The following is a 13,384-nucleotide window of genomic DNA, read 5'->3' on the forward strand; positions in this document are numbered from 1 at the left end:
CAGAGGGTGCAGAGCTGTGTGCGAGGCATGTGGAATAAATGTGTGATGAATGTGAATTCAATGCACAAGGATGACCTGACCTGCATGTGAAGGCGTTATTTCAGGAGCAGGGATTGGCGAGCTGAATAGCCCACACTCTCTTGCCTGGTTTCCCTGTAGAGGACCAGGGGGATTTTGGGGGTCCCGGGCTCTGACCTCAGCCCTGCCTGAGATAGGGGTGCGTCTCCCTGTGACACTAACTGGCCTCCATGAGACTCATGCCTGCAGCTTTTAGCTGACTTAAACCAGGGCTCCAGCCAGGTGATTGGGTGAGGACCACACGTCCTGGGAGAATTCCCTTGAGCGTCTAAATGCCACTGCCCCACATGGGGTTTCCCTAACTGCCTCATCTCGGGGAGCAAGCCCCACCCTAACCCCCCATAGATATCTGACAGTGCCTGTGTGCTAAGTCGCTTCATTTGTGTCTGACTCTGTGATCTCATGGACTGTAGCCCGCCAGGCTCCTCTGTTCTTGGAATTCTCCAGGCGAGAATACTGAAGCAGGTTGCCATACCCTTCTCCAGGGGATCTTTCTGACCCAGGGATCGAAACTGCGTCTCCCTGTGTCTCCTGCACTGCAGGCAGATTCTCTACTGCTGAGCCACCGGGGAAGCCCTATCTACCAGTGTGTGTGTTTATTTGTTTGCTTACAGTCTGTCTCGTCCCCTAACCTGCAACACATCAAGAAATGTGTTTCTTGTTCATATATATTCCGTGTCTAGAACATCCTCTGTGCCCGTGTCTGGCATGTAATTAGCACTTCAATATTTGTGAAATGAATAAAAAATAATAAAATGAAGGCACAGCCCTACCTGCAGATGTTCAGGTGGAGATTCTTAGAAATACAACTTGATCTCACTCCTCGGCTGACTGAGCCTTCAGGTCCCATCACTATTAGGATAAAGTGCAAGGTCCCCGACCCAGGAACCAAGCCCTGTGCTCTGGCCCCTGCTGACATCTCCCGTTCCATCTCTCATGGTCACCCCACCCTCACATATCCTGGTTCTGACCCAGTGACTCTCAAACTTTGATGTGCATGTGACCTTGGACCCTGCTAAAAATACCAGGTCCTGGGCCTCAGCTTTTGAGATATGGATTCAGTTGGTATTAGGTGGATTGCAGGCATCATCACTTTTTTAAAAAAAGATACCCAGGTGAGTCTGACGGCAGGTGTTCTGTGGACACACTTTGAAGAGCGATGCTTCTGTGAAAGTATACTGCAGGCGCCCACACACTGTCTCACCTCCAGGCCTTTGTATCCATGGCGACTTCTGTCTGAAATAGCCTTGGTCCACTCACATTTTCCACCCAGAAAATGCCTAAGCATCCTTCAAGACAGCTCATGGGTCACACCTTATGCACACACCATCCTGCCTCCACCAGCTCATTCGTGTTTTTCTTTCTTTCTCCGGCCAGAGCAATGTACACCTGCCTTTCTTAGAGATCATTCTGCTTATTTCTCTTTTCTCCCTCCCTGCACCCCTACACTGTGAGCTATTTGAGGAAGAACTCTCTCATCCCTGGACCCTGACACCCAGCAGAGCACTTGGCAATTGTGTCCATCGCCAAGGATGCACTCCCCAGCTGTGCCCCCCGCAGAGCCCACCCCACCCTGCCCTTCCTAACCCCGCTCTGCTCTGCCTGCTGCGTTTTTCAGGAGTTCTCGCTCCAGAGGATGGACAGCCTTGTGGACGATCGTGTCAACATTCTGGGCTTTTCCATCTTCAACCAGTCCCACGCTTTCTTCCAAGAGTTTGCGCAGAGCCTCAACCAGTCCTGGCAGGAGAACTGTGACCACGTGCCCTTCACAGGGCCCGCAGTAAGTGCCCACCAGGCCCCTCCCTGGTGCCCCTTTGCTGCCACCTGCACCCCCTCTGTGAGCCAGCCCCTCCCCCCAAATACAACCCATCCTGGACTCCAGCCTTCTCCAGGCCCAGCTCAAAACTAGATCATACAAGTGCTGGAAAGTGCTTACAAGGGACACTTTGGGGGAGAAGTCAGCAGGGAGGCAGTGTGTGGAGGGCCCAGACTGTCATTTAGTGATGTCTGTGGCCAGACCCCTGATGATACTGTTGCTAAGACCCCCTGAATTTAAGATCCAAGAATCTTACATTGGAAGGGCTTTAGCTGATCTGTTCCTTCAGCTCTCAGATAGACTGAAGCCCAGGCATGGAGATGAGGGAAGGGGATGTGGGGATCTTGTTCAAGGGCAAACACCAAGCCTTTTGCAAGTGAAACTCGATTCCAACACTCCTGGCCCTGTGCTGTGGATCACTGCCCCCAGTGCAGCTCGTCCAGAGAGGCTTCCTTTGTGCCTTCACCTGCATTTTTCCTCCTTGCACTTCGTTCCCCTGTGTGTGTGTGATGGAGGCAGAGATTCCCCTGGCTGTTCTCCACCGGGTCCAATGTCCTTACTCTGTGGGGCCTGTCAGGGATGTCTGCTCACTTTCATTTATTACAAGGCACGTTCTCTGGAAGTGGGCTTGCATGGCTTTCTAGATCTGTCCTAGCCGGGTTAGATTTAAGCCTCCCGAAGCCCCACGAGACTGTTCATGTGATGCTCACATAACTTTCCAAAGGTCAGACCTCTTCAAAGCTCAGTGAGCTTTGATCAGGGAACCAGCTGAGAGGAGGAGGCATGAGAACTTGAGCTAGGCTCTCAGGGTTACCAAGCGCATTCTAGCAGGGTGTTTTAGACCTGAAAGAGGGAAGCTGCTATAGGAAGGATTTGCTGCGGCGAAACACCTGGAGGAAGGGAGTCCTCACCCCCAGTTGCTTAAGGGGCAGTGACGAGTCCTCAGGCATAGGGTCGTGGGTGGGACCAGGCTCACCCCTCCTGGGAGGAGTGCAGCCCTGTGCCCCGGTCTTGTCTGTGGGTCTTGCACTCATCACTCCAGTGTTGTAAAGAGGTGCTGACATGCTTCAGAGGCTCATGGCACCGTATCAGGAAGTGAAGTGAAGTGAAGTGAAAGTCACTTAGTCGTGTCCGACTCTTTGCAACCCCATGGACTGTAGCCCACCAGGCTATTGTGTCCATGGGATTTCTCAGGCAAGAATACTGGAGTGGGTTGCCATTCCCTTCTCCAGGGGATCTTCCCAACCCAGGGATCAAGCTCAGATCTCCCGAATTTGCAGGCAGATTCTCTACCAGCTTAGCCACAGGGGAAGCCCAAGAATGCTAGAGTGGGTAATCTATCCCTTCTCCAGGGGATCTTCCCAATCCAGGGATCAAAACGGGGTCTCCTGCACTGCAGGCGAATTCTTCACCAACTGAGCTAAGAGGAGGCAAAACCTGCTGCCTCCTCTCCAGCCCAAACCAGTCCACATTTGGCATCTGGCCTAGTGACATTAAAGGTCCTGGTCCCACATTGCCAGCGTCCCTCTGAGGGTTTCAGCCCTTCCATTTGTGTGCACGTTGACCACAGACCGGCAGATGGGCGGTCCTGGGTACCTGGCTCATGAGCAACCGACACCCAGGCCAGGCGGGGCCGCTCAGGGCTGGGGGACCGGCTCTGGCTGTGCTCACATGTGCTGACAAGAGCCCTGGCTTTGGAGGCACAGGACCTGGATTCAGATCCTGGCTCTGCTGTTTTCTTGCTGTGTGATCTTGGGCAGCTATGTAGCCCTCCTGGGCCTCAGAGTCTTTTCCTGTCATTTTAGGGAATTAGGTTTGACCATCTTAGAGGATTAGTGTGAAGATAAAATGCAATATGATTCCATCCTCAATTTTACTGCATAATGTATAAAGTACAGATATGCATTGAATAAATTTATTTAGCATTCCATCTGCTGGATACTTCAAGAACCATTCCCTGGTGGCTCAGATGGTAAAGAATCTGCCTGCAATGCAGGAGACCCAGGTTCAATCCCTGGGTTGGGAAGATCCCCTGGAGAAGGGAATGACTCCCCACTCCAGTATTCTTGCCTGGAGAATCCCATGGACAGAGGAACCTGGCGGGCTACAGTCTGTGGGGGTCGCAAAGAGTAGGACACGATTGAGTGACTAACATTTCACCACTTCTTCCACTACATGCATTGAATGAACTTATTTAACATTTTATCTGGCGGATATTTCAAGAAGCATTAGTAAGTATTTCAGGTAGCTTTTGCAACACCAGCTTTCTAACAGCCAGCCCTCAGATCTCACCAGCTTACGACAATAAACATTTATGGAGCTCGTGCATCTGAGGGTCAACCAGGGATCAGCGCATCTAAGCTGGCTCAGCTGGGCAGCTCTGTTGATCTGGGCTGAACTCATTCAATGCCTAGGAGTCGGCTGATGCAGGCTGGAGCTCCGCATAGCTCTCATCCTTCTAGCCCAGCAGGCTGGCCTGGCATGTTCTCTCATGGTGGTGGCAGGAGGGTGGCAAAGCAAGTGGAAATGCACAAGACCTCTGAGTCCTAGGCTCCCAGGACGGGCACACTGTCACTTCCAGCTCATTTTGTTGGCCAAAGAAAGCCACGTGCACATACTCAAGAGTCAAGGAGTGAGAACAGATAGAATGCTGAACCACTGATGCTTGGAATAATCCCAACTGGACCTCTTCTTCCTATTCATGGCACCCTAATAACAGACAAGAGCAGTCATGCTCCCCTTGTTGAACAAATGAGAAAACCGACGTGCAGAAGTGCCAGGGGGCCTTGCGGAGGACCTCCAGAGGACGGTGCCACAGCGAAGCCTGGACTCTAGCTTATAGAACCTTCCAGCCATGGTGTCTGAAGGCAAGGTGATGTAGGACCTCCTCCCCTTGACGAATGTGAAGCTCATCCTTCTCAAGGCTTCTCGCTTCAGCACTACCTTTTGAAAAGCGGTGCCTCTTCCTGTCTCTTTGGGGGCAGAAATTCCTAGCACAAACAGCCTAGCTCCTTCATCTGCTGGGAGCTGGAAGGCGAGAAAGAATCAGTTCCAGGAATGCACAACCTGGTTTGTCTCCCCGCTCAGCTCCCTAAAGAGATGCTCCATCTGGGAGGGACCACTCTCCTCCTCTCTCTTTCCTCCGCTGTCCTCTCCTCCTCCATCAGTTATGTTCTCTTTTTCCTTCTCATCTCCTCCCCCTCACTCTGCCCTTCCCACTTTCTTCTGTCACTATAACCTCCTCCCCTTCTTGCTCTTTCTGGTCTTTCTCTCCCGCACTCCACATTTTCTTTGCATTTTATTCTCTTCTTTTTCTCCCAACTGGAGTGTGTCTCCCTCTCTTCCTCATCTTCCCTGGGGGCCCATGATGTTCCAGGTGGAGCTTGTTGGAATGGGGGCCCAGTTCCAAGGGCACAGAGAGGGAGTGGTTGTACAGAAGGGTGACCACCAAAAAAATAAATAAATAAAAGCGCTCAGTGCTGCCCCCACCAGGCTGTGCCTGCCTGGCGGCTGCCGGCAAACCACAACCATGCTTCCTGCCTGAGCAGAAGACAGTCTTGAACACGTCCCTGCTAATTTCATATGCCACTCCCATTCATCACGCAGCAAAGAACAAAAATCGTAGAAAATCATTAAAATTACAGATGGCTAGATTAAGTAATTAGAATTTGGGCTAAAACAGCTGTTTGTAATTAAGTGTTTATTTCATTGAATAAAACCCAGATTGTAAGAACTATTCCATGAAATTTTAATGGTTCCTGTTCTGGAATTATGCTGAGGATCAGAGTTTAAGCGACAGAAGTTCAGAGACGAACGGACACCCAAGAGGACTCCAGGAATCCAGTGATCTGGGGGAGGGTGGGGGAGATAAGGGCTATAGTGGTGTGTTTAAAAGATACTCTTATTCTTATTCCGATGGATGGGGGAGAAATTCAGCTGCTATTCCTTGAGTCAGATTGATTCATCTTAATTTATACAGTCTTTCATTCCCCTAAACAATTTACAGACAGCTTCAAAGAAGATAGCAATGAAGAAACAAATGAAAATATAAAAACAAGAGAATCGCGGGTGTTTGCCAAGGAACATTTTGAGCCAAGAAAGAGGAGAGGATTTTAAATGAGGATTGAGTTGTTTGGGGGATTTAATATTTAGAAGAGACAAGGAGAGGAGAAGCAGAGACAGGATCTAGAGGCATGCCCACATGGATGGGGAACAGAAGCCACAGAAAGACAGCGAGGGCTCTGAAAGGGAAACAGGATGGAAGACGCGAAGGAGCAGGGATGGTGGGCTTTGCAGACCCAGGAGTGGAAACATGGATGGAGCGCTAGTTGGGTAACAGGACTTGCCCCAACTGCAGTGCCAAATGCTTTCCAGAGCTAAATTAGTAAATAATGGTAGAGGGAGAAAGCAATTGGGAGGTGGAAAAGATGCTTCGGGATGGAGACCCGCAGTGGGATGGAAAAGCTGATGAGCCAGAAGTTAGATATCAGGCTCTCACACCTTCGGAGGTGAAATTGGTGATGGGGGATGGGGTGGGAGGAATAAGCTGGAATGTGGATGGAACACAAGGTTTCAGAGAAGCTGCTGAAGGATCCCAGTGAGAGACCTGGGCCGATTGCCAGAAGCCTGGGAGAGAAGAGCTGTCTGGTGACAGACGGAGGACCCTTGGAGACTAAGCTGGGAAAAGAAGATGTTCAGGGCTTAGGAGGTTTCAGGAGCTCAAAGCAGCCCAAGCTGGACCGCAGAAAGGACTCATGAAGCCCAGAGCACGCAGGATACATCACCTGGGTCACCTCTCTGAAGACAAGATGCAGGTAGAGAGAAGACAGGGACCTTGAGGATGGTCCTTCCATCCTCTTCCTCCTCCTCACCCCCAGCATCCCTTGTTGGAGTTGTAATTACTTACAAGCACCTGAAGAATCTCAAAGGCCAAATGCCAGAGAATACTGAGGATAGGCACATACCGATCTCTCAGCATCTGGATCGTTTGCTAATGAGGGAGCATCAGCCAAGACAACCACATCCCAGACGGAGTGGGAAGCAGCAACCATGTGGCAGGAAAGAGCTTGGGGCCTGGTGGGAGGATGCGAGAAATGGCGTGGTGAGCTGTGTGTCTGCACGTCTCCAGGGAGAGGTGGACCCAGGGCATCAGAGACACGCCCTCACTTCTTCTTTGTTTTGCTTTTTCCTCCTCCTCCTCCTTTCTTCCTCCTTTTCCTTTCCCTCCTTTATACCCATCACTTTGTCTCTCCGCCTCAGCTGTCCTCGGCCCTGCTGTTTGACGCCGTCTATGCCGTGGTGACCGCGGTGCAGGAGCTGAACCGCAGCCAGGAGATCGGCGTGAAGCCCCTGTCCTGCGGCTCGGCCCAGATCTGGCAGCACGGCACCAGCCTCATGAATTACCTGCGCATGGTGAGTGGCGGTGGGGACCCTGCGGGCCACGCCCAGACTGCCAGGGGCGGAGGGGGGCAGTCTATCACAGTGTATCCCCAGTATATCACAGCCATGGGTAAAACAATGCTCTGTGGTGACCCCATTCGGGGGACAGTCAGTCCCAGTTGTCCCTAATCCCTAAAAACCACAGAGAATCCATGGCAAGTTTGTTTGCAGGGCACTGGCCCTTGAGCCTTAGACTGTTAGGCGGTCCCTGGATTCTCAGCTTGGAACTGGGACCCCCCTGGGCTCAGACCTGGTCCCTGCAAAGCTCTGCACACGTGGGGATGGATGGATGATGCTGCCATGGCTGGTGGCCCCTCAGGGAGTTGCAGGCTCAGCACTTCTGACCTGATGCTAAGTTCCCCCAGAGTTCTCCCAGCCAAGCCACCACTGGTGGGATGGACATGGATTCTAGCCCAGGAAAAAGCCATCTCCCATCAGAGAAACCTGGTGCAGAGTGGCTGGGACTTTGCAGCTAGAGTCAGGTCATCCTGACTTCCTGCAGCTTAGAGATGGGCGAGCAGCTGCCCAAGGAGGATAGATGCTATTCACAGCCAAGGGCGTGGAGGAGCAGCTCCGGGGATCTGAGCTTAAGCTAGCATCTCAGTACCGAGTTGGTTTATGCAGCAGCTATGAGGTCACCGGATGTGGGGCATCCTTTCCTTGGCCCCGGCCAAGTCTGAACTGATTCCAGAGACATCACTTTCATAGTCTCAAGATCCTGTGGCCGAGAGGAGGACAGGAGAATGGGTCTTGACAGCTTCCCCTCTCTTGTGCATCCTTCACTGGTATGGTGGAATGCTTGCTCCGGGCCACATGGAAGGCTGGGCCTATTTGGTGCTGTAACTCACTCTCTCTTGGACAGGTAGAATTGGAAGGTCTCACCGGCCACATTGAATTCAACAGCAAAGGCCAGAGGTCCAACTATGCCCTGAAAATCTTGCAGTTCACAAGGAATGGTTTCCGGCAGGTGAGCCTCGCCTGCTGGCAGATCCCTCCTCCTTGTCCCTGTCTCTGTCCCTAGCCTGTTTCTCCTTGGCACTCGGGATGGCCTCCCACTGTCACTCCCAAAGCAGCAGGCTGTGACCCGTGCAAGGCTTCTCCTCTTCCCGCACCAGGATCAGCCAGTGTGGATCAGGGGTCACAGCCCCAGCAGAACACCAAGAGGGAGGCAGCTGTGCTTCATAGCAGGAGAGGGCAGAGAGGGGGGCATTGTCTAAGGGGGGAATTCTACCATGTGGATTATTCTACTTCCTGAATTTCGCCCTAGTCCTGGAACCAGTGTTAGTTTCCACCTTGCTTGCTGGTCACATACAGATCAGATCCCATCCCATGGGCTTTGAGGAATCCCTTCAGGGTTCTGTTCTCTCCTGTCAGCTCTTTTCTGACCAACCCACCTCCGCCCCCCTGCCATGCCAATCACACCCCTCCTCCCCTGGCTGCTCCCTGTCCAACTCAGGGATGCTTCGTCCTCTGGAGCTCCTTTCAACTCGCCCCGCCTTTCTCATCCTCCTCCATTAACCTTCTGACTCTCCTTTCCTCCGATTCTCTTACATCAGAGGAAACAGGGATTCTGGCAGTCACTCCAAGTGCCTCTCTGAAGGTCTCCCAACCTCTCCATCACTGTAATAGTAAATTCTTTGTTCTTAGTGTAGCCTTTCTCCAACCTTAGGAAAACATTAGAACCAGAAAATGATGCACTGCTTATAGCAGGAAGCAGACATATTGAAGAGCCTCCTGACTATCAGAGTGGCTAAGGGAACATACCACTGAAGAAGGTTGCAGAATCACCTTTCAGGAGATTATGAAGAATCGTCATCATCATATTCTTCTTCACCAACACCACCACCGCTATCTTGACCACCACTACCATCATCTCTACCACCACCACCATCACCATCATCTTCATGATCACCATCACTGTGATCTTCACCATCACTGCCACCATTACTATGATCTTCAGCATCACTGGCACCATCTCCAACATCTTCACCACCGCCTCCACCATCTTCACCACCATCACCACCACCATCTTCACCACCGCCACCACCATCTTCACCACCATCACCACCACCATCTTCACCACCGCCACCACCATCTTCACCACCATCATCACCATCATCTTCACCACCGCCACCACCATCTTCACCACCGCCACCACCATCTTCACCACCATCACCACCACCATCTTCACCACCATCACCACCATCTTCACCACCATCATCACCATCTTCACCACCATCATCACCATCATCTTCACCACCGCCACCACCATCTTCACCACCATCACCACCACCATCTTCACCACCATCACCACCATCTTCACCACCGCCACCACCATCTTCACCACCATCACCACCACCATCTTCACCACCATCACCACCATCTTCACCACCATCATCACCATCTTCACCACCATTATCACCATCATCTTCACCACCGCCACCACCATCTTCACCACCATCACCACCACCATCTTCACCACCACCACCACCATCTTCACCATCACCACCGCCATCTTCACCACCATCACCACCACCATCTTCACCACCATCACCACCATCTTCACCACCGCCACCACCATCTTCACCACCATCACCACCACCATCTTCACCACCACTACCACCACCATCTTCACCATCACCACCACCATCTTCACCACCATCACCACCACCATCTTCACCACTGCCACCACCATCTTCACCACCATCACCACCATCTTCACCACCGCCACCACCATCTTCACCATCACCACCACCATCTTCACCACCATCACCACCATCTTCACCATCACCACCATCTTCACCATCACCACCACCATCTTCACCATCACCACCACCATCTTCACCACCATCATCACCATCATCTTCACCACCGTCACCACCATCTTCACCACCATCATCACCATCATCTTCACCACCGCCACCACCATCTTCACCACCATCATCACCATCATCTTCACCACCGCCACCACCATCTTCACCACCATCATCACCATCATCTTCACCACCACTACCATCATCATCTTCAACCACCACCACCATCTCTATCATTTTCACTACTTACCACCATCATCATTATCATAGGGGTTTTCATTCATTAGACTCTAACCATGAGCCGTTTACCACACGAAGTACATCATTCATATTTTCCCTTTTAATCCCACAAAGTAGTTACTTCTTATTAATCCCCATTTTACAAGTGAGGAAACTGAGGCTCCAGGAGACTGACTGACTTGGTCTTGGACAGTGTAGTCATGGCAGCTGGTTTTGAATTCAAGCACCTCTGACTCTAAAGCCCAAGTTCTTAACCATTATGACAAATTATGCATCAGAATCACCTTGGCAATTTGTGGAAAGTGCAGATTTTTTAGACTCCACCCCACAAGAGTCTGATTGGGTAGACCTCGTGGAGGACCCAGGAACAGACCCCAAAGGTGATCTGGGTGACGCCCTGGGCTGTGCTGGAAGGGCCATCACACCTGCATCCTTCTACTTGGTCCCTGTGTCTGAGAGACTCTGATTTCAACCTGTCTCACCAGGGCCAATGGAGTTCCTTCTAGGAGGAAAGCAATTATGCTCGACTGCAAGGGCAGGTCACCCTTCTGGGAAGACAATAAAGTAAAAGGCAAGAGTCCCAGACTGAGAGAGGAGCTATGTTAACGACTGCTGTTAGCTCAGGGCCGGAGCGCCGTGATCTTGAAGCAATGACATCAGTGACTGTTTTTCATAACTTCCCAAATGGGGCGGGAGTGAGGTAGGCAGTCAGAAACTACGGGATGGAGGATCACAGAATGGTCATTTCACGGCTGTCAGAGACTGTGAGCCTGTCCTGCATGTCAGGCACCGGGCTGGGCATGGAGGAAACACGATGGAAAAGGCACAGCTCCTGCACTGAGAGAGCCCGCAGTCTGGCAAGAGAGACTGACATGGAAAAAATAAGTGCAATTTCAGGTTATTAAACTCAAATCGTGCCCTTGGGCGCATAATTCCCCAACAAATGAAGCCACCCATCTGTAGGAAAATTGTCAGGCTGACTTCCTGAGTCCCAGTGGGGGATGTGAAGTAAGGAACGTTTATTCATTTTTTTCAATATATACAATGGACTTCCCTCGTAGCTCAGTCAGTTAAGAATCTGCCTGCAGTGCAGGAGACCCAGGTTTGATTCCTGGGTCAGGAAGATCCCTGGAGAAGGAAATGTCAACCCACTCCCACTACTGAAAAGAACCCACTATTCTTGCCTGGAGAATTCCATGGACAGAGGAGCCCGGTGGGCTATAGTCCATGGAGTCGCAAGAGTCAGACATGACTTAGCTACTAAATCATCATCATCATCTATATATATGTGTGTGTGTGTGTGTATATATGTATGTGCATATATATATATATATATATAGAGAGAGAGAGAGAGAGAGACAGAGAGAGAGAGAGTTCCTATAATGTTCCAGGCTGCCTTCTAGACAAAGGTTAAAAATGGGCTTAGTGTCTACTTCCGTGGAGCTTGTATTCCAGTAGGAGACAGACAGGAGGCAAACAAATACTATATAATACATCAGTGGAGGTAAGGGCTACAGGAAAAGTAAAACAGGGTCAGGAAAAAGAGGGGGTAAGAAAAACAGAAGTTAGGAGAACAGCGAGGGTGCCAAACCCAGACTCATTCCACAGAAAGCCCAGGCTCAGGCTTTGAAAAACTTCCCTTGGCCTTCAGCCCTGCTTTCTAATGCTCCCCAGAACGAGCCCATTTCTACCAGGCGACACCTGCTGTGGCAGAGTTGGCTGTTGGCCCTGATCCTACCCTCCACTTGAAGAACAGCTCATTAGCCTCGGAGTACCTCTTCACCTTCCTCCGCTTCTCCACCAGCCGCCACTCAGGCTGCTTTTCCCAGCTGCTGGGCTGCAGAGCTGCCTGAGTCATTAGGAGACAGCATCTCCAGCCACCGGCACCCACCCCTCGACCCAGCCCAGCCCAGCCCAGCCCAGCAAGGGGTTCTGCTCAGAGAGGCTGCTGCCCCATCTTCCACAGCACCTATTATTGGTGGAGGGTAGGGCTTCTCAAACCCAGGTGTGTGCAAGAATGACCCATGGTGCTTGCCTTCAAATGTATGTTCCTAAGCCCTCCATTTATGCATGGAGTTAGTAAAACTGGGTGCTTCCCAGGAGCCTGCGCCTTCTGAACTAGCACCCAGATAGATGATTACCACGCTGGTGATCTATGGGCTGCGCTCGGCATGCTCAGTCATGTCTGAGTCTTTGCAACCCCATGGAGTGTAGCCCACCATGGAGTTTTCCAAGCAAGAATAATGGAGTGGGTTCCATTTCCTCCTGCAGGGGATCTTCCTGACCCGGGAATTGAACCCCCGTCTCCTGCACTGGCAGGCAGATTCTTTACCACTGCGCCACCTTCTTTACCCACTGAGCCATCAGGGAAGCCCCAGCCCACAGGCTCACCTTTGACAAATGCACACTGCAGCCTCTAAGAACAGGCTTGACCCCCCAGTATCCCACCCTCATCTTTTTTGAGCTAATGTTGAATGGAACCTGCTGCAGAAGTGACCATTAAATAGGATGGGGGGTTTTTGACTTTCAGCTACCCCAAGGGACACACGTCCTTGATTGGACTTATAAAGTGCATCACAGTAATCCTCTTCTGTTACCCATTTCCCTTCAACTAATCTGGTGACCGTCTTGCTGCTCGCCTGTCTGGCTCAGGTTCCGTCTTGCTGCTCGCCTGTCTGGCTCAGGTTCCGTGAGTAGCAGTGAAAATCTGCAGGATATATCGTGAGCACAGATGTAGCTGTGCAGCTCCGGTCCCCAGGTCCCATCCCAATCACCAGCCCGGTCTTCGCCTCTTGACAGGTGTCCTTCCCCTGCTTATTACAGGATGAAGAGATGGTTTAGGGACTGATAATTAGTTGGGCTTCTCTTCCAGGGTAGGAGGAATGTCAGGGGTATGTCAGTATCACTGCTGTACTATTCTCCCAGCTCCATCCTCCGTGATGCTGGCAGGGGAGGGGAGAGTGACACAGAGCAGGGATATAACATCTCTTGAGGACCT

The 13,384-nt window shown here is 51.4% G+C and overlaps 1 protein-coding gene across 2 annotated transcripts in view; it reads left to right on the forward strand.

Moving 5' to 3' along the window:
- GRIK4 (glutamate ionotropic receptor kainate type subunit 4) overlaps nucleotides 1-13,384 on the forward strand; it is a 485,478-nt gene that overhangs the window by 363,243 nt on the left and 108,851 nt on the right. For both annotated transcript variants that reach the window (XM_043901237.1, XM_043901238.1), the window contains exons 8-10: nucleotides 1,697-1,858; nucleotides 7,154-7,306; nucleotides 8,196-8,300. In XM_043901237.1, the coding sequence (XP_043757172.1) occupies nucleotides 1,697-1,858; nucleotides 7,154-7,306; nucleotides 8,196-8,300 (420 nt within the window). The remainder of the gene's footprint in view (nucleotides 1-1,696; nucleotides 1,859-7,153; nucleotides 7,307-8,195; nucleotides 8,301-13,384) is intronic.

Source organism: Cervus elaphus, chromosome 1 (assembly GCF_910594005.1).
Source record: "Cervus elaphus chromosome 1, mCerEla1.1, whole genome shotgun sequence".
Classification (NCBI taxonomy): Eukaryota; Metazoa; Chordata; class Mammalia; order Artiodactyla; family Cervidae; genus Cervus; species Cervus elaphus.